The sequence below is a fragment of the Peromyscus californicus genome, unplaced genomic scaffold, assembly GCF_007827085.1.
Source record: "Peromyscus californicus insignis strain IS unplaced genomic scaffold, ASM782708v3 Scaffold_3__1_contigs__length_106647218, whole genome shotgun sequence".
Classification (NCBI taxonomy): Eukaryota; Metazoa; Chordata; class Mammalia; order Rodentia; family Cricetidae; genus Peromyscus; species Peromyscus californicus.
Genome location: NW_026294551.1, coordinates 91,509,873 through 91,533,941, shown reverse-complemented (window position 1 = coordinate 91,533,941; position 24,069 = coordinate 91,509,873). Strand labels below are relative to the sequence as shown.

The 24,069-nt window shown below is 52.2% G+C and overlaps 1 protein-coding gene across 1 annotated transcript in view; it reads right to left on the bottom strand.

Annotated features, from left to right (window-relative positions):
* Stk10 (serine/threonine kinase 10) overlaps positions 1 to 24,069 on the bottom strand; it is a 100,031-nt gene that overhangs the window by 28,353 nt on the left and 47,609 nt on the right. The window contains exons 5-9 of the mRNA XM_052758993.1: positions 12,107 to 12,179; positions 10,906 to 11,100; positions 10,345 to 10,426; positions 2,871 to 3,029; positions 940 to 1,485 (exon numbers count right to left, since the gene is read on the bottom strand). Coding sequence (XP_052614953.1) covers positions 940 to 1,485; positions 2,871 to 3,029; positions 10,345 to 10,426; positions 10,906 to 11,100; positions 12,107 to 12,179 — 1,055 coding nt within the window. The remainder of the gene's footprint in view (positions 1 to 939; positions 1,486 to 2,870; positions 3,030 to 10,344; positions 10,427 to 10,905; positions 11,101 to 12,106; positions 12,180 to 24,069) is intronic.

Below are 24,069 nucleotides of genomic sequence, written 5' to 3'. Positions count from 1 at the left end.
AGTCTACTGCGGGGCTGGCAGGCTGCTTCTGTCTTCGCTACCTTGTACTTACCAGATTTGTGACTGATCTGCATGCCTTACCCTGAGGAAGTCTTAGAAGGCAATACAGAAATGCACAGCTCACCTCTGCCCCCTGCCCCCCTAAGTCGGTCTTGTTTGGGGGTTCAGGTGGCCAAGAGTAAGTTCAATGGTATCACAGAACTGCTGGGGGCAGATAAGGAGGGGGGTCACCCCTTCTAGCTGCTGGAAGAAGAGACCGCTAAAGACACATGAGGCCAGAAGCCCAGCCCGAGGTCTGACCACCTCCCTGCTTCCACCCACACAGCCTTGTGCCAGCTGCCAACTTCTTTTAGTCTCTACTGCCCATCTGGAAACGGTGGGAGGAAGCAGGCCTTCAGTTCTGTTTAAAGCACTTTGCACAGAATGGCTGCAGTCCCTTAGTGTGACCCACTGCCAGAGAGGAGGCCAGAGAGGAGAGCGAGCCCAGGTCCCCTCACTGAATCTACCTGTCAGCCACTGTCACATAGCTGACCCCCGAACAAGAGAACTTCCACTTCTGGAATTCTCTTTCCCAATTTTAGGCCCTCTAACCAAACTTTAAAATTTAAACATGTAACATTACTGTCTTATACTGACCCAAACATGTCGGGGGGTATTAAGCCCTGAGGTGAGCTAAAATCTTTAAGAAAGAGCCAAACCCATGAGCCATTTAAAATAAGAAGAGGCTGTGTGTGTGTGTGTGTGTGTGTGTGTGTGTGTGTGTGTGTGTGTCTGTGTGTGCTTAGCATGCACCAGGCTCTGGGTTTATCCCAGCACCTCTTATGGATACACAAACAAATACAATGTAAGTAGCTTCTGCATGCTTTTGAGAATGGAATCTGAGCACGGCACGCGGGCCAGTCTGACTGCTCTGGCCCCCAGGGTGACAGGTGAAATTACCTTGAGAGACAATGAGCCCGTTTCTTTGTTCAGTGACAGGTCGGCAGACAGAGAGGTGCCATAGTCCATGCTCTCCGAGGTAGACAGGCTGCTGCAGTCTGAAGCCCTCTTAACATGGCTTGGAGCTCCAGAGCTGGGGAGCCCCAGGCCACCATTGGTCAGCTTCTCTCCACCCAAGGTCTCCAGGGCGCTGCTGTTAGGGCGGCTGTGGCCTGCCTTTTGGGACTTGCTAGCCACAGGACTGGGGTCCTCAGCCTGGCCAGTGACTTGTTTCTCTTCGGCTACCTGAATTCCGGCATCCATGGACAATGGTCGGGACTTCCGGAGGGGAACAGGTACCTTGAAATCATCATCACTCTTGGGGACCACATCTGCAGGGCTGGTGGTTTGGAGGGATTCACCCTCTGAAGGCTGGCTACAGGGCCCGTTCACAGGCTCCTGAGGCTGACTGGGAGGCAGGGTGGCACAAGAATCCTGGGGAGGCTTGTCCGAGTTGAGGGTCGGCTCAGTTGCAGCAGCAGAGTCCTGAGTGTGGTTGACCAGGGGCTAGAAAAGAGTCAATGCTGAGCTGCTGGGGGGCCAGGAGCAGTCAGGCCCCACAGGTGACGGGCCATCGGAGCAGAGCAGGGACCCCTGAACCCAGTCTCCATCACTTTCCACAGCCTCTCTTCAACAGCCTGCCACTGGGGTGAGGACTCGCCTCCTCTCTCTAACTGTGACTTTACCTCATCCCTGCTCCCGTCCTATGAGGAAAACAGGCTGTGGCCAGCTGTAGGGAGGCCCAGCCAATTGTCACAGCGTGGGAAATACCCCTTTCTCACCTGAGGCCAGACCTCCCAATTTATCAACACACACACAGCAATCTGATTTTTTTTTCCCCGTGATAGGGTCTCAAGTAGCTCAGGCTGGCCTCAGACCTGCTGCGCAGCCGAGGATGACCATGAAGTCTGATCCTCCTGTCTGCATCTCCCAAGTGCTGAGATTACAGGTGTGCACTGCCACGCCAGTTTCATGTGGTGCTGAGATGGATCCCAGGGTTTCAGGCACATTCGGCCAGCATTCTACCAATTGAGCCACACACCCATTCAGTAATCTGAATTTTCACATAATTATCTGCTGATTTCTAGATGGCAACTAATTCACATTAAAAAAATTACATAAAGTGCCAATCAATCCTACCCAGGAGCTGGATTCAGTCCACTCACCCCTTGTATTTTAGTTTTTGTGAAGTGGAAAGTACTAGAAACATTGCTATGATGAAACCACATACTCATTTCTGTGACTAGAAAGTAAATGTCTACATGCAGAATGAATGTGGAAAGGAGGCCATAGGGGGACAACCCGCAGAGGGAGAGGGGCCAGGGACATCTTCTTTCTGAAGGGGAACCAAAAACAGATCTTTATTTAAAATTTTTTACAGTGAAGCCTAATTCTAATTAAAATTTTTAAAATTCAAAATAAAAAGATCCAGGCACAATGGCGCACACCTTTAATCTCAGCACTCAGGAGGCAGAGGGAGGCAGGTCTCTGTGAGTTCCAGGCCAGCCTGGTCTACATAGTGAGTTCCAGGACAGCTAAGGCTACACATAAGACCTTGTCTCAAAATCCAAAAATAAATAAAAAGACAATAAATGTGAAGGGCCTGGGGGTTCAGCTCCATGACCACTCAGCCCTGAGTTACTGGGAACCCTCTAAGATGAGCAATTCCCCAGGAGAAGCTCCTGGGTTGAACTGTGAGACCAGGAACCCTAGGACAGCTCTAGACCATGCATGCTCGAGAACCTGGATCTGGCCAACAGCTGCTTAGCCTCACCCTGGGCATGGGTGTCTGGGGCTCCCAGCCAGTTGGCCCCAAGAGGCAGAAAGGAATCCTTCCCCAGCTTCCCTCCCAGAGGTGTCTGGGGCCCACCCTCCTCGTCTCCAAGACTTACCAAGGTGGCATCCACAGCATCCTCCTCCTCTCCGTCATCCTTGCCGTCATCCTTGCCGTCATCCCTGGCATCCTCGATCTCCTCCATCACCTCGGCCTTTGCCTCAGCCACCAGCTCCCGAAGAGCCTTGTTGCTGGTGATGGTGCTGACGAAGGGGTGCTGAGGAGAAGACACAGCTGTGTTAGGACCGTTTGGAAGCTGTTACGGGGTAGGGGTAGCCGCAGGATTTGAACCTCGAGCACAGAGGGCCCGCTGTGGTCCAAGGCAACTCAAGGACTTGAAGTTGGTAAGGGGAACTCAGGAACCCCGTGGCAGATCAGAAAGCCCAACATGTAGAGGGAAGAGCAACCCCCAAGTCTGTGACTCAAGCTGTGTGACCCCAAGCACGCCATCCCTCCTCTCTGAGCCACAGTCTCTTCATTTCCAAAGGACAGACGGCCATGCTGAAACCATGGGGAGTCCTAAAGATGAAATGAGACAGCTCACTTCAGAGTGCCTTGTCCAGCCCGTGTTTTTTTTTTTTTTTTTTTTTGGTTTTTCGAGACAGGGTTTCTCTGTGTAGCTTTGCGCCTTTCCTGGAACTCGCTTTGGAGACCAGGCTGGCCTCGAACTCACAGAGATCCGCCTGGCTCTGCCTCCCGAGTGCTGGGATTAAAGGCATGCGCCACCACCGCCCGGCCCATGTGTTTTTATGGGGTGGTGGTGCCATTTGTGCATGCGTGCGTGCGTGCATATGTGTGTGTGTGTGTGTGTGTGTGTGTGTGTGTGTGTGTGTGTGTGTGTGTGTGTATTAATGCCGAATGCCATTTATTGAAGGAGGTCTTAAATACAGGTTTACAGCACAATGGGAGAACCCCAGAGGGCAGAAGTTCGCTACCGATGTTTTACAATCTTGCATCTAAGCTGTTAACGCCCATTATGCAGGATACACAGACCCATGCTTCTCTGCTAGCCCTCACCCATTCAGCTGTTTCATTCCCTCCGGTTCTCTTCCTTTAGAGAACCCTGACAAATATAGACTAAATATGGTTTGCATTCTGAAATGGCCAGAAATCTATGGGGGCCAGGGAATGGAATGTGGCAGTTTGAGAATGGCCCCCATAGGCTCATATGTTTGAATACCTGGCCCCCAGTTGGTGGAACTGTTTGGGAAGGATTAGGAGGTGTGGTCTTGTTGGGGAGGGTGTGTCACTGGGGCTTTGGAGTTTCAAAGGACCTGTGCCATTCCCAGTGTTATTCTCGCTGCTTCATGCTTGAGGGTCAAGACATGAACTCTCAGCTACTGCTCCAGCATCATGTCCACCAGCACAGTGCCATGCTCCCCGCCACGATGGTCATGGACTCTAACCCTCTGAAACTGTAAGCCCCCAACAAACTCATTCTCCTATAAGTTGCCTTGGCCATGGTGTCTTATCACATAGAATAACAACTAAGGTATCTTCCCACACCCAGCTACACCATGTACCTACAAAGTCACCTCAAGGACAGAATTCTGCGAATAAGGAGTAAGCACAACCTGGCCCTGAACTAGTTGCTAACTTTAAGTTGCTTCACATTGTATGGGCCACTACCATTAGGGTCTTGGGTATGTGTCTCTCACAGTCACATGACTCCGTCTAAGCAGATATTATCTTCCTGCTTAATAAGTTTGCTAAACTTTGTTTCACTTTGACTTATCTTAATTTTTTTTCTTTTGAAATAGGTTTTTATGTAGCCGAGGCTGGTCTCAAGCACCCTATGTAGTCAAGGATGATTTTGAACTTCTGATCCTTCTGCCTCCACCTCCCTAGTGCCAGGATCACAGGCAGGCACCAATATACTCAGTTTATACAACGCCAGGGGCTGAACCCAGGGCTTTGCACACACCAGGTTAGTATTCTACCAACTGACCTATACCCCTAGTCCCCAAGACTCTATCCTGCCTGTGACAGATGTGAGGATCCATCCACTGCCCTGAGCAGAGGTCCTGAGGCTCAGCTCACGGCCGGGTCACATACTTGGGTGCTGGGCACAGACGCTAAACGACTCCATGCTACTTCGTGTCTCCAGGGCACTGGGCCGCTGGAGGACCACGTTAACCCTCCTGCTGCTGCTGGACAGGGGGCGGTGTGTCCAGCTCTGGGCGACGCTGAAGTAAGCAGCTAGCGACAGTCTTGCCTCTGCTGTCTCTGGGCGGAAATATGTGTTTGGTTTCAGAAGGGCAATGCAGAGACTTGTGGCAGCAGTCCATACTCTACTGTAGACTTTTATACAAATGGCACTTCTCAAACGTGGGTGCTCCCTTATAGACCTTGTAAAGCCCCAAGGCAGAAGATCTGGGGATGTTTGGTCAGCCTGAAGCACCCTGGAGAAGCACCCGTGGAGACATCATGTGCAGATTATCTCCTCTCTGGCACAGGGAGTGGTCAGATTCCTCAGCTCCTTCGTCACGATGGGCAGAGAGAAAGGAATGCCAAGGGTTTAGGGGCCTCATTGGGTTGGAATTTGCTCATCTGGGGTTTGTAGGAAGGCTCTGATGAAACCCAGAGGACTCCAGTTCAATTCCCAAGCACCCACATGGCAGTTCACAACCTTCTCTAACTCTAGTTCCTGGGGATCTGGCGCCCTCCTCTGGCCTCCATGAGCACTGCACACATGTAGTACACAGACACACACGCAGGCAAAACACCCATGCACATAAGTAAAAATAAATAAAACGTTTTTAAAAACATATTTAGAATTGGCAAATTCATGAACAGTCATTCCTACTGTCTGGACATTTAAAATGCTCCTGGGGCTGGTGAGATGCTCAGTAGGTAAAGGCACTGACATGCATGCCTGACGACCTAACTTTGACCCCCACAGATGATGAGAGGAAAGAACTGACTCCCACAAGCTGTCCTCCCGCCTCCACACTCTGCCACGGCGCAAGCAGGCCTTGCCCAATACACACAGAAAATCACAATGAGTACAAGTTTCCCTGGGGTCTGGGATAGAGCAGCAGCGGAGCGCTGGTCTACCACATGTGAGCCCCTGAGCTCCACCCCAACACATAAAAATCAGCAAGGCAGTTTACTGGTGGACAGTCAGCAGGCCGCTCCCTACTCAGCTTGTCCCCCTGAGAGCTACAAATGCCACTTCTTTAATGAGCTGCGTCCGCCACATTTGCTTAGGCCAGTCTGACCTCGGTTCATCTAATCTGGTGGAGCTGCTTCTCTGCGAAGCTCCGCAGCGACTCCAAGGAGGTGACCTCACGTGCCAGGGCCTGATCGGGCCTTTCACCAAAGGAGTCAGAAGGCTCATGGCAGAATGATAGTCAGGAGGCTGGTGGAAGCTTCCTATGTCTTTTGGGGGCCTTTCTGAGAGGGGGAGTGTCACATTCAAGCTGGGACCCAAGGGACCTGTGGGGGAAAGTGAGGGAAAACCCCAGGTACAGAGCACTGGGCAAAGGTATGGCCTCCAAAGACCCTGAGGTAGCTCGGGCTCAGAGGGTGGAGGAAGAGCTGGAGGGCCTCCAGCTGGCCTGGGAGACGGACAAAGGGAGCCCAGAGGGAGTCAGGGCCGCTTGCATGGCCCGGGGCAGTGGGAAGCCGTCAGCCTCGGTTTATTCTCAGCTCTGCTGCCCGGAAGCATGTCACTCTGGCTGCCGCATGCTTCCAGAGGCCCTGAGTGGGCTCTTCATAGAGCTGACCAACAGCTCACCAGGATGTGCAGGGTCACGTGTGCTGACTAAGCGACCGAGCCAAGCCACCTGGGTAAAATCCGGCTCCCACTGCCAACACGGACAGGTCAAGAGACCCTCTCTGTGCCTCAGTTTGCTCATCTGTGGAGTGGGGATAATAGTATCGGCTGTTCTATATACTATAGTGAGTGTTCAAAACAGCATAGCTCTTCTCATCACTAGGACCACCACCACCACTATCACCATCACCATTATCACCATCACTACCACCATTACCATGACTGCAACCACCACCATCACTACCACCATAACCTCACCACCATCACCACCATCATCATCATCACCATCATCACCACCACCATCATCACCATCACCACCATCATCATCATCACCATCATCACCATCATCACCACCATCATCACTGCCATTGCTCTCAGAACCACCAAAGCCACCAGCACCAGCACCATCACCACAGCGGGTCCAGGAGAACAACCCATGCAGCCTCTTCTTACCACTAACCCTTCCTCTACCAGAGCACAGTTCTCTGGGAATGAGGAGAAGCTCCAGAATCCCCAAAACGTCTGAGCTCTGTCACACATGCGGTGAGCAGGGACACCACAGGGCACCGCACCACAGCAGCTAAAGCAGATGTGGCAGAGACCAGCACAGGCCCGGCCTTCTGAGGGCACAGGGCTTTCACCAGGGCACCCCACACACTGACCAAATTAGCAGCTCCTGAGCAGAGCCATCTGCTCTGCCGGCCTGGAGCTCCAGATCCCTAGGAAGGGTGGGGAGGGAGGACAGCCTTTCACGGCGGGCCAGTTAAACAGGGCAGCTCCCTGCAGGGGGCCCAGGGCAGGCGGCCGGTGTGTGGGCAGCACTGCCAAGGCAGACTGGGCCTTGGTGTGTGTCAAAACTCTGAGACACACGTAACAGGCAGTGTGGCCTGCGCTGCATCCGCCCATCACCTCTAGATGTGGGTGTGGAGAAGCCTTTCTGTCTGACTCCAACGCTGAGGCCCTCCAGGAGCTGGACCTGAGAACCTCCCAGGGTGGCACACAACACTGCATGTGCTGCACCAGGCAGGCTGGTCCAGGCATTCATGCCCCCGCGGAAGGGCAGATCAGAGCTGGCCTCATTGTCTACCCCTCCAGGAAGAGGGATGACTACTCAGAGCCAGCTCTGCGGAGGGCTTCAGGCCGCCAGCACGGAGGTGGCAGCCTACAGCATGCCAGCTGGCACCTCTCTTTGGCCAGGATCTCTGCTGCCACTGAAACAGATGCCCTTCCCAAGTGAGCCTGTTTTCTTTGCATGCACTTAGAAACCACTGATGTGTGTGTGTGTGGAGAGAGAGACAGAGACAGAGACAGAGAAAGAAAGAGAGAGAGAGAGAGAGATGAATGTATGTCGTCCCCCCCCCCCCCCCCCGGCCTGCACCCTTTCTCTCTGTTTCTTTTTTAACCTTTATTTTCATTTTATGTGTACCGGTTATCATTACTTGTGCATTATGTGCACCATGTGCATGCAGTGATTGTGAAGGCCAGAAGAGGGCGACAGATCCCGTGGAACTGAAACGATACCTTTGTCAACTGCTACATGGGTGCTGCGAATTGGCCTGGGTTCTATGGACAAGCAGCCAGTGCTCTTAATCAGCACCGAGCCATCTCTCCAGCCATTCTTTGGGCCTTTTTCCTCTCCTTTACCCATTAGAAGCAGCTTTCCCAGAGTGGTCAAGAGCACCAACTTCAGAGCCAAGTCACCAGGACACTAGCTGTCACTTAACAGCTGCATGACCTTGTGTAGGCTCCTTACCTGTCCGATGGAGCATGTTCAGCTCCTACTACACAAAGCTGTTGTGGGCACTGCCCTAGTTAACATCTGCTAAGCATCTGGAACAGCAGGTGACATGGAGAAAGTGTCTGAGACTTACTGATCGGGTACACATTAAGTTGACTTTCATAGCAAATCCGTGCTGAGGCTCTCAACATGCCAGGCACCGCTCTGGGGATATGTCTGTGAGCCAGGCTGGTGTCCTCAGAGAGTCAACAACTCTTGCCAGGGTTTGAGTCTAGAAGGTTCCTCACGGGTTCACGTTCTGAATACTTGGTCCCCCGCTCTGTGGTGTTGTTATGAAAGCTGTGGGACCTTTAGAGGTGCAGTCTGGCTGGCAGCAGGTCACTAGAGGTATTCCTTGAAAGGTCACGGCCACCCGTTGATGGTGGCATTCTCTCACTGCTACTGCCTTGCAAACAGCTCCCTATGGCCAAGACCAGAGGCCCCTCTAGGTGCCAGACCTTACCCACCCTGGTGGTCTGAGACCCTCTACAACCAGGGACCAGAACAAATCCTTCCTCTACGCTGCCTTCAGCTGGCACGTTGTCTCTGTAACGAGAAGGGCAGGTATGAGCCATGCTAACCGAGGGGCTGTGTTTAGGGGGAAGGGCGCGAATCCTGTTCACAAGGTCCCTCTGAGAACAGACTCTGAAGTGGCGAGACAACCGGTGAGGAAGCCATGGACTGAGTGAAGGGCAAGGCAGTTCTGACAGTGGCCCATGGACGAGGTGGGCTCTGGGCCTGTTCTAAAGGCAGAGGGAATAGCATCCATGACGGGAGATGTGGAGAATGAGAGAGAGTGCCAGGCTGCCAGGGTGGCAATGGACAACCACTGTGGAGTGTGCCAGAGGAGGCGTCTGAGGGCTCTGTGTGGCTGTGGCAAGGCTGAAGTGGCTCTGGGCAGCCGAAGATCCAGGGTCAAAGGTCTGGGGCCGGGGGTGAATTAGCTGGAGGCGCAAAGCCAGGGCGCTCCCCCCCCCCCCCCCCCGGCAGGCTGGCTTTGATCCTACAGCAAGTTGAGGGGAGCAGAAATCCCCAGTGCTTACCACGTTCATCAGTTGTGTGAGGCGGGTAAGTGAAGGAGGCAGACAGAGAGTGAGCAGTGGGAGGGGACGGGCAGGAGCCAGCCAGGGTGGGCTGACGGGAGCGACAAGGACTGAGCTCACGGTCACCTCCGAAGCCATGGAAACTGCTGCCACATGATGGTGGCTGAGTGTCAGAACAACGTGAGCAAGGGGAATGTTTTCTCACGGTGAAAACGTGGCACACAAATCCTCACTGGCTAGCCATCTGACCAAGGGAGAAACTGAGGCACAGAGAGAACTCCTCGCACACCCGGTTGGAGGTGCCTAATTTCAGAGCTGGGCTAACAGCAGCAGCAGGACACCGGCCCAGGGACATGGGTGCAGATGAATGACTGGCTGAGACATCAGTCCCTGGAAGCAGGAGTATCTTAGCTATGTGGGGCACAATAGGACAGAGTAACAGTCCCCCAGAAGCCACAGACCCAGGGCCAAGGTACCCACAGCCAAGACCTGCACCAGTGCTGGCACTTTGACCAGGTGACCTCACAAGGGACTGCTCCTTGGAGCCCAATGTCCTCGGGTCTGGTAGCTCAGTGTGTTCTTCCGACCATATACTGAAACAGGTGCCAGGGAATTCCCAGCAGGTCTGAGGGCACCTGGGTAAACTGAGGTAGAGCTCCTCTCCTCTGCCCTGTGCTCTCTTCCACTACACACCAAGAATCCCCTGGCAAACACTGCTTCGGCTAGGAAGTGGAACTTCCTGGCTCCAGCGAAGGCTCCAGGCTGCCATGTGGGATGGGACAGCTGGTCTCTGCCCTGACGATGTCAGGCCGGCCGGATGCCCCAGCACAGGAGGTGCTGTTTACAGGAAGCAACTGGCCCCAAGTGGCCTGGAGCCTTTGCACCTTGACTATATGTCCTGTCACCCTCCACCACCCTTCAAGGGTCCACTCACCTCCAGCAGTTGCGCAGCGCTGGGCCGGGTCTCTGGGTTCTTATCCAACGCTATCTTCAGAAAGTCTCGGAACTCCACGGACCTGGGAGGACAGGTGTAAGGAGTGGGCCACAACACAGTCACCATGCGCCCAGGATCGGGTGTTTCCCCAAAACAACACTCCAAGAACAAAGGGGCCTCCGTTGCCTAAAAGTGGAGACAGGATCTACATGACATCCTTCTTATCATGGATATCATTGTCCAGACCAGGACACAGACATCAAAGAGACTGAACCCAAGTTCCCATTCCCAGCCCTGAGCCATGTGGCCGCTGGGGCCCCGTTTAGGTTCTCCGTGTCCTGGGACAAAATGGGATCTCATACTGGCTAAGCGGCCTTATTCTCAAGTTCAGGTGGGCAGTGCAGAAAGGCCTGGGGGTGCTCCACTCCCCACCCCAGCGCTGACATCCCTCTGATTTTGGAGTCAGATACCGTGCACGCGCACACACACACCCCAGTGCCGTGTGCCTCATGTCCCCGTGGAGTGCGTCCAGCTAAGTGCCCAGCTGTCCTCTCTCCTTACCACTTGGAGGGCGTGAGCAGTGTGGGAGGGTCTGACTTGGCGATCTTGAGCAGGACCCGCATGGGGTTGAGCTCGTGGTGTGGCGGCTCGATCTGCGCCATCTCGATCAGCGTGATGCCCAAGGACCAGATGTCAGCCTTGTAGTCATAGGGGGCGTCCTTCATGGTCTCACAGAGCACCACCTCAGGGGCCATCCTGAGCCAACCAAGGAACAATAAGGGCTAAGAATTGGGCCCCTGCGAGTGCTGCTTGTAGCCTCGGGGTCTGGAACACCACCAGCTCCACATTGGAGGTTGGCAGCATTTGAAGCCATGATTTGAATTACTGGCATCCATTTCTTCCTCCAGGGTCTTCACCAGCCCCTGCCACGGCCTGATGCAGTTCCTGGAACCTACCACAAGGTGGCAGCAGCAATCCAGAACAGAGTCCTGGGGAAGGGGCAGGTGGGTGAGGGCAGAGGGGGAGGTTCCAGCAAAAAAACCAAAGTGGGCCTTGGGGTAGACCGAATAGGACAGCACCAAGAGAAAGGGGGATGGGGGAGAAGAGAAAGGAATAACGGGTGGGGTGGGAGAGAAAGAGTTAAGAGTAATAAGCAAGCAAGGAAGGGGCTGAGCACCACGGTGAGTTGTAAAAACAGGACACAGAGCAATCAGATGTGAAATCGAGTAAGAGAGCTGTGGGCTGGGGTGATGCCCACATGTGTGCACGTGTGGAGAGTGGGTGCCCAGCGCCACATGTCTGCAGACTGAGGCAAAGCAAGGCCTCAGGGGTCTTCTTCCACCAGAGAGCTTTCTTTTCATAGGTGTTTGTAAGTCACAGTTTTGAAAAAGGAACCACAACAGTCCAGAGAGGCCCGGGAAGATTTCTCTGAGGACAGGAAGTGAATTTACATTGTTCTTCTACCACGCCCCCCTCCAGCACCGGGAGCTCAGTACATGTGTTAATCAAACCAAGAACTGGAGCCCTTCTTAGGGGCTCAGTTTAGTTTATTAATGGGGTGCTTTCCACTGTAACCCCAACGTACAGATGAGGTACGAGGAAGGTAAGCAACTCGTCCTATGCAGAGAAGTGGAGGCTGGACCCACACTGACTGGGGGCCCTGAACTGGCACCCTGCCTCCCCCACACAATCCACCCAGAGGTAACCATGCGGTTAGGCTTGATAACCTGTCAATCAGTTCCTCAGAGGCCTCGCAACTCACCAGTAAGGCGTTCCTATGAAGGAATCTCGCTTTTGCAGAGTTTTCAGATTCTTGGCAGACACACCAAAGTCAGCTGCAAGACAGAAACCTCAGATAAAAGAGCTGAGGGCCTCCTCTCTACCCAGGGCCTAGGTGTGGACTCGAGGATGCTCGTGGCGTTTTCTATCCAACAAACACGGGTTTTAAAATTAAAGTGAGCTTGCTGCTCAGACGGGCACTTTGTCACCACTGGGAGTATGGACTGGCCAGACCCTTCCACGAGAGCAATTTGACAGTAAGTCACAAGAGCCTTTTACAAAGCCAGATTCAGGTGGGGCAGTGGTGACGCACGGCTTTAATCCTAGCACTCCAGCCTGGTCCCAGGATAGCCAGAGCTACACAGTGAGACCTTCTCTCTCTCTCTCTCTCTCTCTCTCTCTCTCTCTCTCTCTCTCTCTCTCTCTCTCTCTCTCTCACCAGACTCATTTGATCCAATGAAATAACACTAAATGCAAACAATTACAATATTCATCAGTGTGCCATTCAATCTCACACACGTCTGTAGCCAGACTTATGAAGCTATCATTTAAAAAAAAAAACGAACAAACTAACATTTTTAAAAAGGTATTATCTGTAATGCCTTAGACTTTCCTTTTTTCCTTTCTTTTTGGTTTTTCAAGACAAGGTTTCTCTGTGTGGCCCTGGGTGTCCTGGAACTCACTCTGTAGACCAGGCTCAACTCAGAGATCTGACTGCCCGTTCCTCCCGAGTGCTGGGATTAAAGGCGTGCACCACCACCGCTTGATTTTGGGTTTGTTTTTTCCTTAGCTTTTCAAGAAAGATTTTCACACACACACACACACACACACACACACACACACACACACACACACACACACGGTAAGGCAGGAAGTTGAGAGGTAAACCAGGCCAGCGGTGCTGAGTGCTTGTAATCCCAGCACTTGGGAGACAAGCAGGGGGTTGAGAGTTGGAGAACAGCCTGAGCTACAGGCAAGACTCTGAACAACGACTCTACCACTCTCAGCAGAGCTACAAAAGTCCTTGCCTAGCATGTGCAGCACTGTGGATCTGTTCCCCAGCACAGCGATTTTAAATATCATGAAGAACTCTTCACATAAAGTATTTTATTTATGTACTTATCAATATGTGTTTAATATTATCAGGTTAATGGAGAAGAGGAGGCTACACACTCGTCCACGCTGCGTGGTCACAACTGTGTCCACCCCGTAAGAGCAAACACACACACTGAACCACCTTGGAGGAAACATGACAGACTGCTTCACTGGGGCAGGGCGGTTAGACTGGACGTGGCATCTCCCACTTTCAGGATTATGAAACTTTGCTATGATAAATACATACGGTTTTCAGGACCAAGAAAAATACATCAGTAAGATTTATCTTTAAACACACCCAATACATCAGCATGCCTTTCCACACCCAGGATGCAGAGAAGAATCTCTGAGGGGAAATGTCTCCCAGGCACCTGCCTTGGAGGCCACATCTCCTGGTAGCCAAGCAGCATTCTGGAGATGGTGCTCAGCTGCAAGACGACAGTGACTTATCCCAAGGACTCCACGGAGCTCCCATCGGACTCACAACTTCAAACCAGAGGGGAGGCAGGCACAGAGTGGGTGCCGGTTCCTCTTGGGCTCATTCAAGATTCCCCAGGCACCATCAGGAGCCAGCCCGGCTGGACACAGAGACACAGGGACACAGAGGCAAACCCAGCCCCGGCCTTCTATACCCAGCTCAGGGAAACAGAGAGCAACCAACCAACAGAAGCTTCTTCAGCTGAAGGGAGGGAGGCTGTGGAGGGGTGGGGGACATAGGAGTGTAGTAGCGGTGTGACCTGGGAAGCAGTCAGGGAGGGAACGAAGGAAGGGTCACCTGGAGGAGGACCAGGCAAGGACCCGAGGCACCCATTCATTTAAGACCAGCATGTAAGAGCATCCTAATGTGCCAGGTGCCAGGTGAGATGGCCTTCCTGCCAGGCCAGCAACCTGTCACTCTAGTGTGACACATTCAACCAATCTGGTGGGAATCCTGGGAGCACAATTGGAGGACAGTATTCTGTGGGGCAGGATTAGAGAGGACACCAGTGAAGGCAGGACTGGGGTAGGACTCCTGGGGCAACAGTTGGGGGGCAGGATTCTCGAGGGCCAGGATTGGGGAAGTAAGATTCCAGGGCTGATGAGTCAAGGCAAAGGACCGAGTACTGGGGCCATTGGGGACAGTTGGTCAAGATCTGAGGGAGACATTTCTGAGGCAGGACCAAAAGGCAAGGGAAATTCCAGGGACATGAGCAGAGGGAGAAGAGCCCTTCCGAACCGTCTAGTGGGAATCCCTCACCAGCAGCTGAACAGGAACATTCCGGCACAGCTAACTAACCAGTCAAGGTCTTCCTCCCTTTCCAACATAAACAATCAGTTTTCTAGGAATCTCACCAGAAGGCACATTTATGGGAAAAGGACACACACCAAAACCCTGGTATAGCCTTGGTGGCGCCTCATTTCACCTATCCAGTTCTGTTCCCACCCAAAGAATCTCCAGAGCTACCCCGTGCTGGTGAGTGTTATGTTAATTTGACACAGCTAGAGTCAGCTTGGAAAGAGGGCCCCAAGTGAAAAATGCCTCCATTGGATTGCCTGTAGGGAAGTCTGCAGGGCATTTTAAAATTAATATTAATGACTGATGTGGGTAGGCCTAGCCCAGGGATAGGGAAGGATTGCTATTCCTCTCTTCTCGGGGTATCAGTCACCCCTAGGCTGGTGGTCTGTAAGAAAGGAGACTGAGCAAGCCATGATGAGTAAGCCAGGGAGCAGCACCCCTCCATGGCCCCTGTATCAGTTCCTGCCTCCAGGCTCCTGCCCTGACTTCCCTGGATGATGGACTACAAGCCGTAAGATGAAATCAACGCTCTCCTCCTCAGGTTGCTCTTGGTCATGGTGTGTCATCACAGCAGTAGAACTCTGACTAAGACACACCACACGATCTCTCTTATCAAGAAAGAGAAGGAAATTCTTTTTCCTTAGCAACCTTTTGAGGTGTGATTTCAGTCACCAAGGGGCAAATACTGTCAATTCTAAGCCAGTTAATAATTGCTTACTCTTCCTTGAGGAGCCAGGCCTACTCTTGGGTATGTCTTACTTAAGGGGAGAAGCCCACAACCACACTCCCACACTCCAGGGTGTGTCTTACTTTCTTCTTAAAACGTGTGTGTGTGTGTCTGTGTGTGTCTGTGTGTGTGTCTCTGTGTGTGTGTGTGTGCGCGTGTGTCTGTGAGAGCTCTCAAACGCTCTACATGTAGAGGTCAGAGGGCAACTTGTGAGAGTCAGTTCCCTTCTTCCGCCACACGAATTCCAGAAATGGAACTCCGGTCGTCAGGCTGGCAGCACGCACGCACCCTTACCCACTGAGCATTTCCTCCTCTGTTGCCTCTCACGCCAACACCACTCCAAGCGATCTTTATGAAATCACAAACTCTGCCATATAAATGGACTATTCCTGAAATTCTTCTCATCACTGAAGCCACGAACCTGTTTGTCCTGAGTCAAGGTCCCCAAAGGTCTAGGGGACTCTCCGGGCTATACAGAGGGTAGGGTATGGAGCTGTCTGTCCCCTTACCACTCAGGTTTTCCAGGCCCAAGAAACATGCAGAAGCTGGTGGGGGGTGAAATAAGCTAAGTAGAGGGCCATGGGGGACAGGATAGTGCCCCCCCCATGACACAGGGGTGCTAACCCTTGATCCTTTAGAGCTCATTTGGGAGCTGTCCTGAGGATTAAATTGAGACATTTGCGAAGTGACTGCTCACCCCAAGTCATCATGACGGCTCCATACAGGAGCCCAAGGAAAGGTCCACCCTGAGAACCTGAGGCCTCGAAAGGCCGAGATGAACAAGCTTCTCCTGAGTGGCCATGAAGCAGCTCTCTGCCTGGGCAGTGCAGACTGGCAGCATTACATGCGCGCTCTCTCTGTCTCTCTGTCTCTCTGTCTCTGTCTCTCTCTGTCTCTGTCTCTCTCTGTCTCTCTGTCTCTGTCTCTCTCTCTCTCTGTTGACCTGAGAGAGGGGTCTGTAGGTTATCTCCTGCCACGCAGGACCAGGGCTGCTAAGAGTGAGGTTCAGACACAGGCGAAGCCCCAGCCTGCTTGGAGAGTGGTCCCTCAAGGGCCCCTCAAGAATGTGGATTGGGCTTTCCTTCCTGCTGGGTCAGCCTGGGTACCCGTGAACCTGTTTGCCCACAAACGCTCCTTGGAGTGAAACTTCCAGAAACTAGCCATCAAGACTCCCACCCCATCCCCCTGAGCCTTGCCACACCTTCTTCAAGACAGAAGGGGAAATGGGAAACCACCCACTTCCACAATGACAAGCTGGCCCCAGGACCGCCCGGAAGCAGGCACCAAGTCAGCCTTGGAGTAGCAGTTACTTCTTCCTCTTCACAAAGAGGGGCCTAGTGTGTGTGTGTGGGGGGGGGGGGGGGTCCTAGAGCCAGGACCTCAGGCTTTTCCTGGACTAGACACTGATGGGGGGTGACTTGGATGGAGTTCATGAGGGAATCCCCTGAGGGGGTCGGGGGCCATCTTGGGTTAAGTCAAAGGCGTTTTGACTAGCCTCTTCTCATAAAAGCACGATTCTCTCTCCATTTTTGAATGCGTTAGAAACAAGGCAGGAGGGTCACAGACTCCCTGATCGACTCTTCAGGGACTCTGCCCTGACCACACATCTGGAGCAGGAAACCCAACAGGTTTACTGAGGGAACATTCTCACAGTCGCAGCTAAGGGAGCACAGCTAGGGGAGCACACAGCTAAGGGAGCACAGTCACAGCTATGGGAGCACAGTCACAGCTATGGGAGCACAGTCACAGCTAAGGGAACACAGTCACAGCTAAGGGAGCACAGTCACAGCTATGGGAGCACAGTCACAGCTAGGGGAAAACAGTCACAGCTAAGGGAGCACAGTCACAGCTAGGGGAGCACAGTCACAGCTAGGGGAGCACAGTCACAGCTAGGGGAGCACAGTCACAGCTAGGGGAGCACAGTCACAGCTAGGGGAGCACAGTCACAGCTAGGGGAAAACAGTCACAGCTAGGGGAAAACAGTTAGTCACAGCTAAGGGAGCACAGTCACAGCTAAGGGAGCACAGTCACAGCTAAGGGAGCACAGTCACAGCTAGGGGAGCACAGTCACAGCTAAGGGAGCACAGTCACAGCTACGGGAGCACAGTCACAGCTAGGGGAGCACAGTCACAGCTAAGGGAGCACAGTCACAGCTACGGGAGCACAGTCACAGCTAGGGGAGCATAGTCACAGCTAGGGGAGCACAGTCACAGCTAAGGGAGCACAGTCACAGCTAGGGGAAAACAGTCACAGCTAGGGGAGCACAGTCACAGCTAGGGGAGCACAGTCACAGCTAGGGGAGCACAGTCACAGCTAAGGGAGCACAGTCACAGCTAGGGGAGCACAGTCACAGCTAAGGGAGCACAGTCACAGCTAAGGGAGCACAGTCACAGCTAAGGGAGCACAGTTAGGGAAGCACAGTCACAGCTAGGGGAGCACAGTCACAGCTACGGGAGCACAGTCACAGCTAGGGGAGCACAGTCACAGCTAAGGGAGCACACAAACTTTGCTGGAAAGTCTGTTCACATACCCCCTCCCAACACACACAGCTTGGCTTCCCACGGTTTTGGTTACCTGCTGTCAATTCCAGTCTGGAACTATGACACAAGACATTCTGGAAGTAAGTCATAAGTCTTAAATGGCATTCATTATAGTACATTACTATAGTGATATTTTACCACCAAATACTGTTGTTACTCTCTAACATGTATGATTTACAAACTAAACCTTTTCACCATGTATGGATAGGAAAAAACATGCTACGTAGAGGGTTCTGCACTGGCAGGCACCCACTGTGGGTTTGGAGTGTCTGCCCTATGGATGAGCAGGGACTACTGGATGTTTGGCTTTTTTATTTTATTGTGTGTGTATGAGTGTTTGCCTGCATGTATGTATGTGCACCCCTGCATGCCTGGTGTCTCTGGAGTGAGAGGAAGACCCCCTGGAACTGGAGTTACAGGTGCTTGTGAGAGACCATGTGGGTGCTGGGAACTGAATCCAGGTCCTATGCAAGAGCAGTAGGTATTCTTAACCATTGAACCATCTCTCCTGCCCCAAAATCATTATTAGATTTTACTATTTTTATCTTGGGCTATGAGGGGAGGTAAGTGTCACAGTGTGTATGTGGAGACCAGAGGACAAACTTGCAGGAGTCAGTTCTCTCCTTCTACCATGCAGATTCTGGAGAAAGAACTCAGATCACCAAGCTAGGCAGCAGACACCTGTACCATCTTGGAGGCCCCACTGTATGCCTTTGGCAGTCATCCTGGTTCTGGCTACAGATGTCTACAAACAGATTTAGAATACGGACAGATGTTTCCAGAAGCATCACTCAGAAGGCTGACAAGCTGGAAGCAGCTGAACTCATTGCTGGAGTTTGGAGGCAAGCTCTGCGGCTCCTCAGCTATGAAATAGCATGCAGCCCCAAACAAGGAGCAAGGCTGTGCCTGGATGTCCCAGACCAGCAGCTTACCCGTAACACTCTGAGACAGACAGCACATGCAACCTGTTTCCAGACGCATTTAAAGAACGTTTGTACATTACATGTACCAGCCTCCCCAAACTCAGCTGCACTTCAAACTCACAGCAGTCACCTCCCCAGAGGTGGGGTTTAGGTGGGGGCAGAGCACAGAGGATCTTGGTCTATTAATTCTTTTTCTTTACACAATTTTGTTCTTTAAAACATTTTTGATGGAGTGCCCTGTTTTTGCTGTTTAGAAAACAGAAACACACCGGGTGGTGGTGGTGCAAGCCTTTAATCCCAGCACTCGGGAGGCAGAGTCAGGCGGATCTCTGTGAGTTTGAGGCCAGCCTGGGCTACAGAGTGAGTTGCAGGAAAGGCGCAAAGCTACACAGAGAAACCCTGTCTCAAAAAATCAAAAAAAGAGAGAAAGAAAGAAAGAAAGAAAGAAAGAAAGAAAGAAAGAAAGAAAGAAGACAGAAACACACCTAGCAGCATTATTAGGGGATTTTTCTCTTATGTAAAACACAGGATGTGGTAAGAGGAACTTCACGCTCTGCTTGGGGGTGTACACGGCGGGAGCAGGAGGGAAGGAGCTGAGGTACGTGTGAGCTAAAGGAGACCTCACAGCCCAGCAAATCCCTCCAGTAGGGAGTTCCAGGAGCTGGCATGCACCTCCTGGAACGACTGGTTGGCTGGAAACGTGATATGACACATTTAATATCCAGCCCAGAGCTAACATGGGTAACCTGTTCTGCATGCGTATGAAATGATGCCTGTGAGCAACACTGGAGGATACGGCGAAACAGGCGGATACCGTCTGACTTAAAAAAGCAGACAAGAACATCCTGTCAAGCACAGAAAGACAAAATCTGCACGGTCCCACTCATATGAGGATCTCCCAGAAGTAGGGTAGGGTGGGAGGAGCCAGGAAGGAGGAGGGGTGAGGGTGGGTAGGCGGTGGAGCAGCTAATGCTCTAAGGCAGGGACTACCATTGACCCACTGCCACAAAATCAAATCAATTGAAAATGTTCTTCTAAGAAACACTGAGCATCTGGGGTGACGGCCATGGCAATCACAATGTCTGACCACATTGCTCTGCACCCCACAAGTCTGTGGACTTCTTGTGTTTCAGCTAAAAATAAAAAAACATATATATATATTTAAAAAGACAGTCTAGGGCCCAAGGGAGACAGACACCTGAGTGAAAGTGTTTCCCTCTACCTAGCTCGGCATGCCCCGGGCTGGAGCCCCAGCACCACACAAATATAAAACGGAACAAAAACACATAGACATCAGCTCTCCTGGATTCACACATAGATCATTTCTGACTTCTCACTACCAGTGGTGTTATGATGAATACCTTGAGGCTCATGAGCGCTCCTCTCTCCCTGGCTCCACCCCCATCTCTTTCTTTGAGACCTCACTATGTAGCCCTGGCTGGCCTGTAACTTGCTATATAGACCAGGCTAGCTTCTAACACCGCCTGCCTCTAAATCCAGAGTGTTGGGATTAAAGGCAAGTTCCACTACTCTCAAACACTTGAAGTACTTTTTATACATGTGCAAATATTATCTTCTTCTGAGGATAAAAACATTTCACGCACACACACGAAAACAGTTAAGTTGAAATGTTTTAAGCTACACGAGAAGTTCTGTTTGCTTTGACCCCAGATGATCAATACAGATAGGATTAGATGCCTGGAAGGGGTGGGGCGACACCACAACAACCTCCACACAGTCACCTGGAACCGGAGGGCTCCTGCCACACTGCATGGTGAAAACTATCCCATCCAAAACACTGCACGACTGTAGCCAGGTCCCTCATGGGGCCAACAGGGAAGCAAGCCTAGGGAGCAAGGCTGTGACCTGCTGGTCCAGGGGTGAGGAAAGGAAACTGTGGAGGCTCCTGCCCTGCCCAGAGCTCCCAAGGGCCACCACCTTCCTCTGCATCCAGGACAGGGTTGCAGCAGCCAGTGGCCTGGCTGGGTTCACTAGCAGGAGGCGTCTCCTAATTACAGAATGGTCTGCCCTCCCGGGGGTGTCGTGGCAGCAACAGTATTATGCAGGGAGGTGACAAAATGCTAACGTGATCACAGGCACACTGTGTCACTCCTCTGGGCCTCAATTTCTTCATCTGTTAAATGGAGCTTTTGTTATCCAGCCAGGAAACCGGAAGGACTACTCTGCTGTGACAAGTTTTCTACTTTATTTTCCATAGGTTTGGGGGTGCCTACAAGTGACCCCTTGACAAAGCCTGCTTGCTCACAGGCTTCCCATTATCTTCAGCTCCACAGTGTTGTCTTCTTTGCCTCTCTTCTCCCCACATCACCCCAAACTGCAAACACAGTCTTCTGTGCTTGCGTCCTGCTCTGTACCCTCACTCCTACATGATTCTCACAGGCTGAGAACAATGGCTGTTTCTCTCGTCAAACCCTCTCTTCCTCTGAAAAGGCCGTCTTGCCTACTATACTAACACTGAAAGGAAGGAGGACTTCCATATTGCCCGCCCCCCTCACTCCGTGCCAGAGACTGACTAGAAGCTGAGCCAATCAGAGCCTTTCACCAGCATTACTGACCTCGGGACCTCCAATGGTTTCTAGTTTATCTTGCAGGTGATGGTGGGAAATGTCGAACTAGATCTTGTCAGAACCTTTCAAGATTGGGGTTCCCTACAAAGGCAGAGGCCGGGGAGGCCTAGCAGTGCTATGTGAGGTGCCTAGCTGCCTCTTTTTCCCCGATTTGGTCCTAACAGACAAGCATCGGCCATCTGACTTCACACACAGGAGAGTCTATGAGAGGGGAGTGGTTTGCATGGCAGCTCTGCAGCCAGACGCTTTGATTGGAACCCTCGCTGCCCTTCTTGCTAGCTGTGTGAAACTGGGTAAGAGAACTAACCTCTCTAGGCTACACAGTCCTCCTCTGTAAAATGCAGTCGGTGGCCTTGGAGGATGAGGTGAGCTCCCAGGTACTCAACACTGGCCCACAGTGCAGCAGTTACTGTGTCCCTGATTGCAATTCAGCTTTTTGTACTTTGTTAGTTACTCATGGTCAGCCCAAAACATTATCAGCCTTGTTCGGAGGGAGGGAGGGAGGGAGGGAGGGAGGGAGGGAGGGAGGGAGGGAGGGAGGGAGGGAGGGGAAGGGACCATGTGCTGGCTAGTTTTCTGTCAACTTGACACAAGCTAGAGTTATCTGAAAGGAGGGAACCTCAATTGAGAAAAATGCCTGTAGTCAGAAGTTTCCTGTGTCCCGCCTGGCTTGCGGTCGGGACAAATCTCTCACCCACAGTCCTGCAGCCTTTATAAAATAATCACACAGAGGCTTAATATTTATAACTGCTTGGCCATTAGCTCAGGCTTAATACTGACTAGCTCTTACACTTAAATTAACCCATAACTCTTATTTATGTTTAGCCACGTGGCTTGGTACCTTTTCTCAGTTCTGCCTTCACAACGTGCTTCCTCTGTGTCTGGCTGGCGACTCCTGACTCTGCTCTTCCTCTTCCCAGCATTCCTTTAGTCTGCTCACCCCGCCTATACATCCTGCCTGGCTACTGGTCAATCAGCATTTTATTAAACCAGTGTGCAAACACATTATCCCACAGCAAATGCCTCCATAACAGAGGCATTTGGGGAGGCAGAGGCAGGTGGGTCTCTGAGTTTGAGGCCAGTCTGGTCACATTTCCTGCATTGGTGATTGACTGGGGAGGGTCCAGTCCACCGTAGATGAGGCCACCTCTGGGCTGGTGGTCCTGGGTTCTATAAGAAAGTGGGCTGAGCAAGCCATGGGGAGCAAGCCTGTAAGCAGCACCCCTCCATGGTCTCTGCATCAGCTCCTGCCTCCAGGCTCCTGCCCTGTTTGAGTTCCTGCCCTGACTTCCTTCCATGATGGACAGTGCTGTGGAAGTGTAAGCCACATAAACCCTTTCCTCCCCAAGTTGCTTTGGTCCTGCTGTTTCATCATGGCATGTTAACCTGACTAAGACAGACTACACTCATGTAGCCTTTGTTACAATAATTCCGTGATAACCCCTGCTGCATCATTTCTTGTGGCTGATGTCCACTGTCTAATTCCTAAATGAAACTTGGCTGCAGGTGTGTGTACAGGAGAAACCTAGTCTACAGGAGGTTTGGTGCTATCTGGGGTTTTAAGTATCCCCTCAGGATCTTGGGTGTATTCTTACAGAAAAGTAGGGAGGGGATACTAGACGGTAAAGACCCAGGCCCCCCATCTGCTGGAGTAGGAGTCAGGGATGCTGGGTTGAGGTTAAGAAAGGGCTGAGAAGTAACTGGCTCCCGGCTGGGCCATTAGGCAGGTCTCCAATACAGCAGGGGGCCTTTCTGAGTCAAGACCCTTAAGAAACCAGACTGTTACCATTTTCCAACTACTCTAGGCTCAGGCTGGGCACCTGGACTGTTGGATAGTTAGCACTTCTGCCTGGCACTTGAAAGACCCTCGAAGTTGTAGGATTTGCCTCGTCTTCCCCAAGGGGCACCTGGGCGATGCATGCAGGGACTTGGAGAATGGAGACCCTTATCTCACAGCAGTTAGCAGGACAGCAGTCACATGTCTGCTGGCCTCTCAGCTGTGCGGGGCCAACAGGGTGGAATCTGCGTTAACTCACCCCCCAGTCCGCAAGGCAGCACTGAGTGTGGGAACCAGGCTCAAAAGGAGTAGGTGACCTGCCTCTTCCAGGACAATGCAGACCCTTTAGTTCCAGAGGCCACACCCTGCCAATATCCCAGTGTCCTAAGGCTGCCGATTTTCTCTCTGCACAAACACAATCCAACTGTCAGTCCAGAATGAGGCAGCTGGAGCCATGCCGGACTTGACAACAGAGAGAACCTCAGAGGAAAGAAACCCGAGACAGCCGCAAACACTCATCCCAAGGCAGGAGCAGGTGCCCAGCACCTGCCCAATGTGACAGTACTGTCACTTTACCCTTACAGCCACCATAACCCTTCCAGGAGGATCCACGTTTATACCCACACTGCTAATAAAAGCTGGGGTCTTAACGGCTAGTACTCATCTTCGGACCACACAACAGAAGTGGCAGCTCACCTGTTCTTCTCACACATGGCATGTGGTACAGGCGTCATCTCCTACACCCTTCCCTGGGAAAACGAACAGCCAAGCACTTCTCCAGGACACTTTGAGTTACACAAGGATATAAGGGTAGTGAGAGGGGCCCCAAAGAATTCCAAGTCTGGGCAGACCCTGGCTTGGTTCTTCCCAGCTGTGTGTCCCAGGGCTGGCCCTTGCCCTCTCTGAGCCCTCTGCCAAACGCTTCAGGGCACACTTCTGACTGACTGTGCCCTTCTGCCCCACCTTCATATTACCCCTGCAGTTCTCAGGGGGGCTCCATGGAACTGCTTCTTATATGTC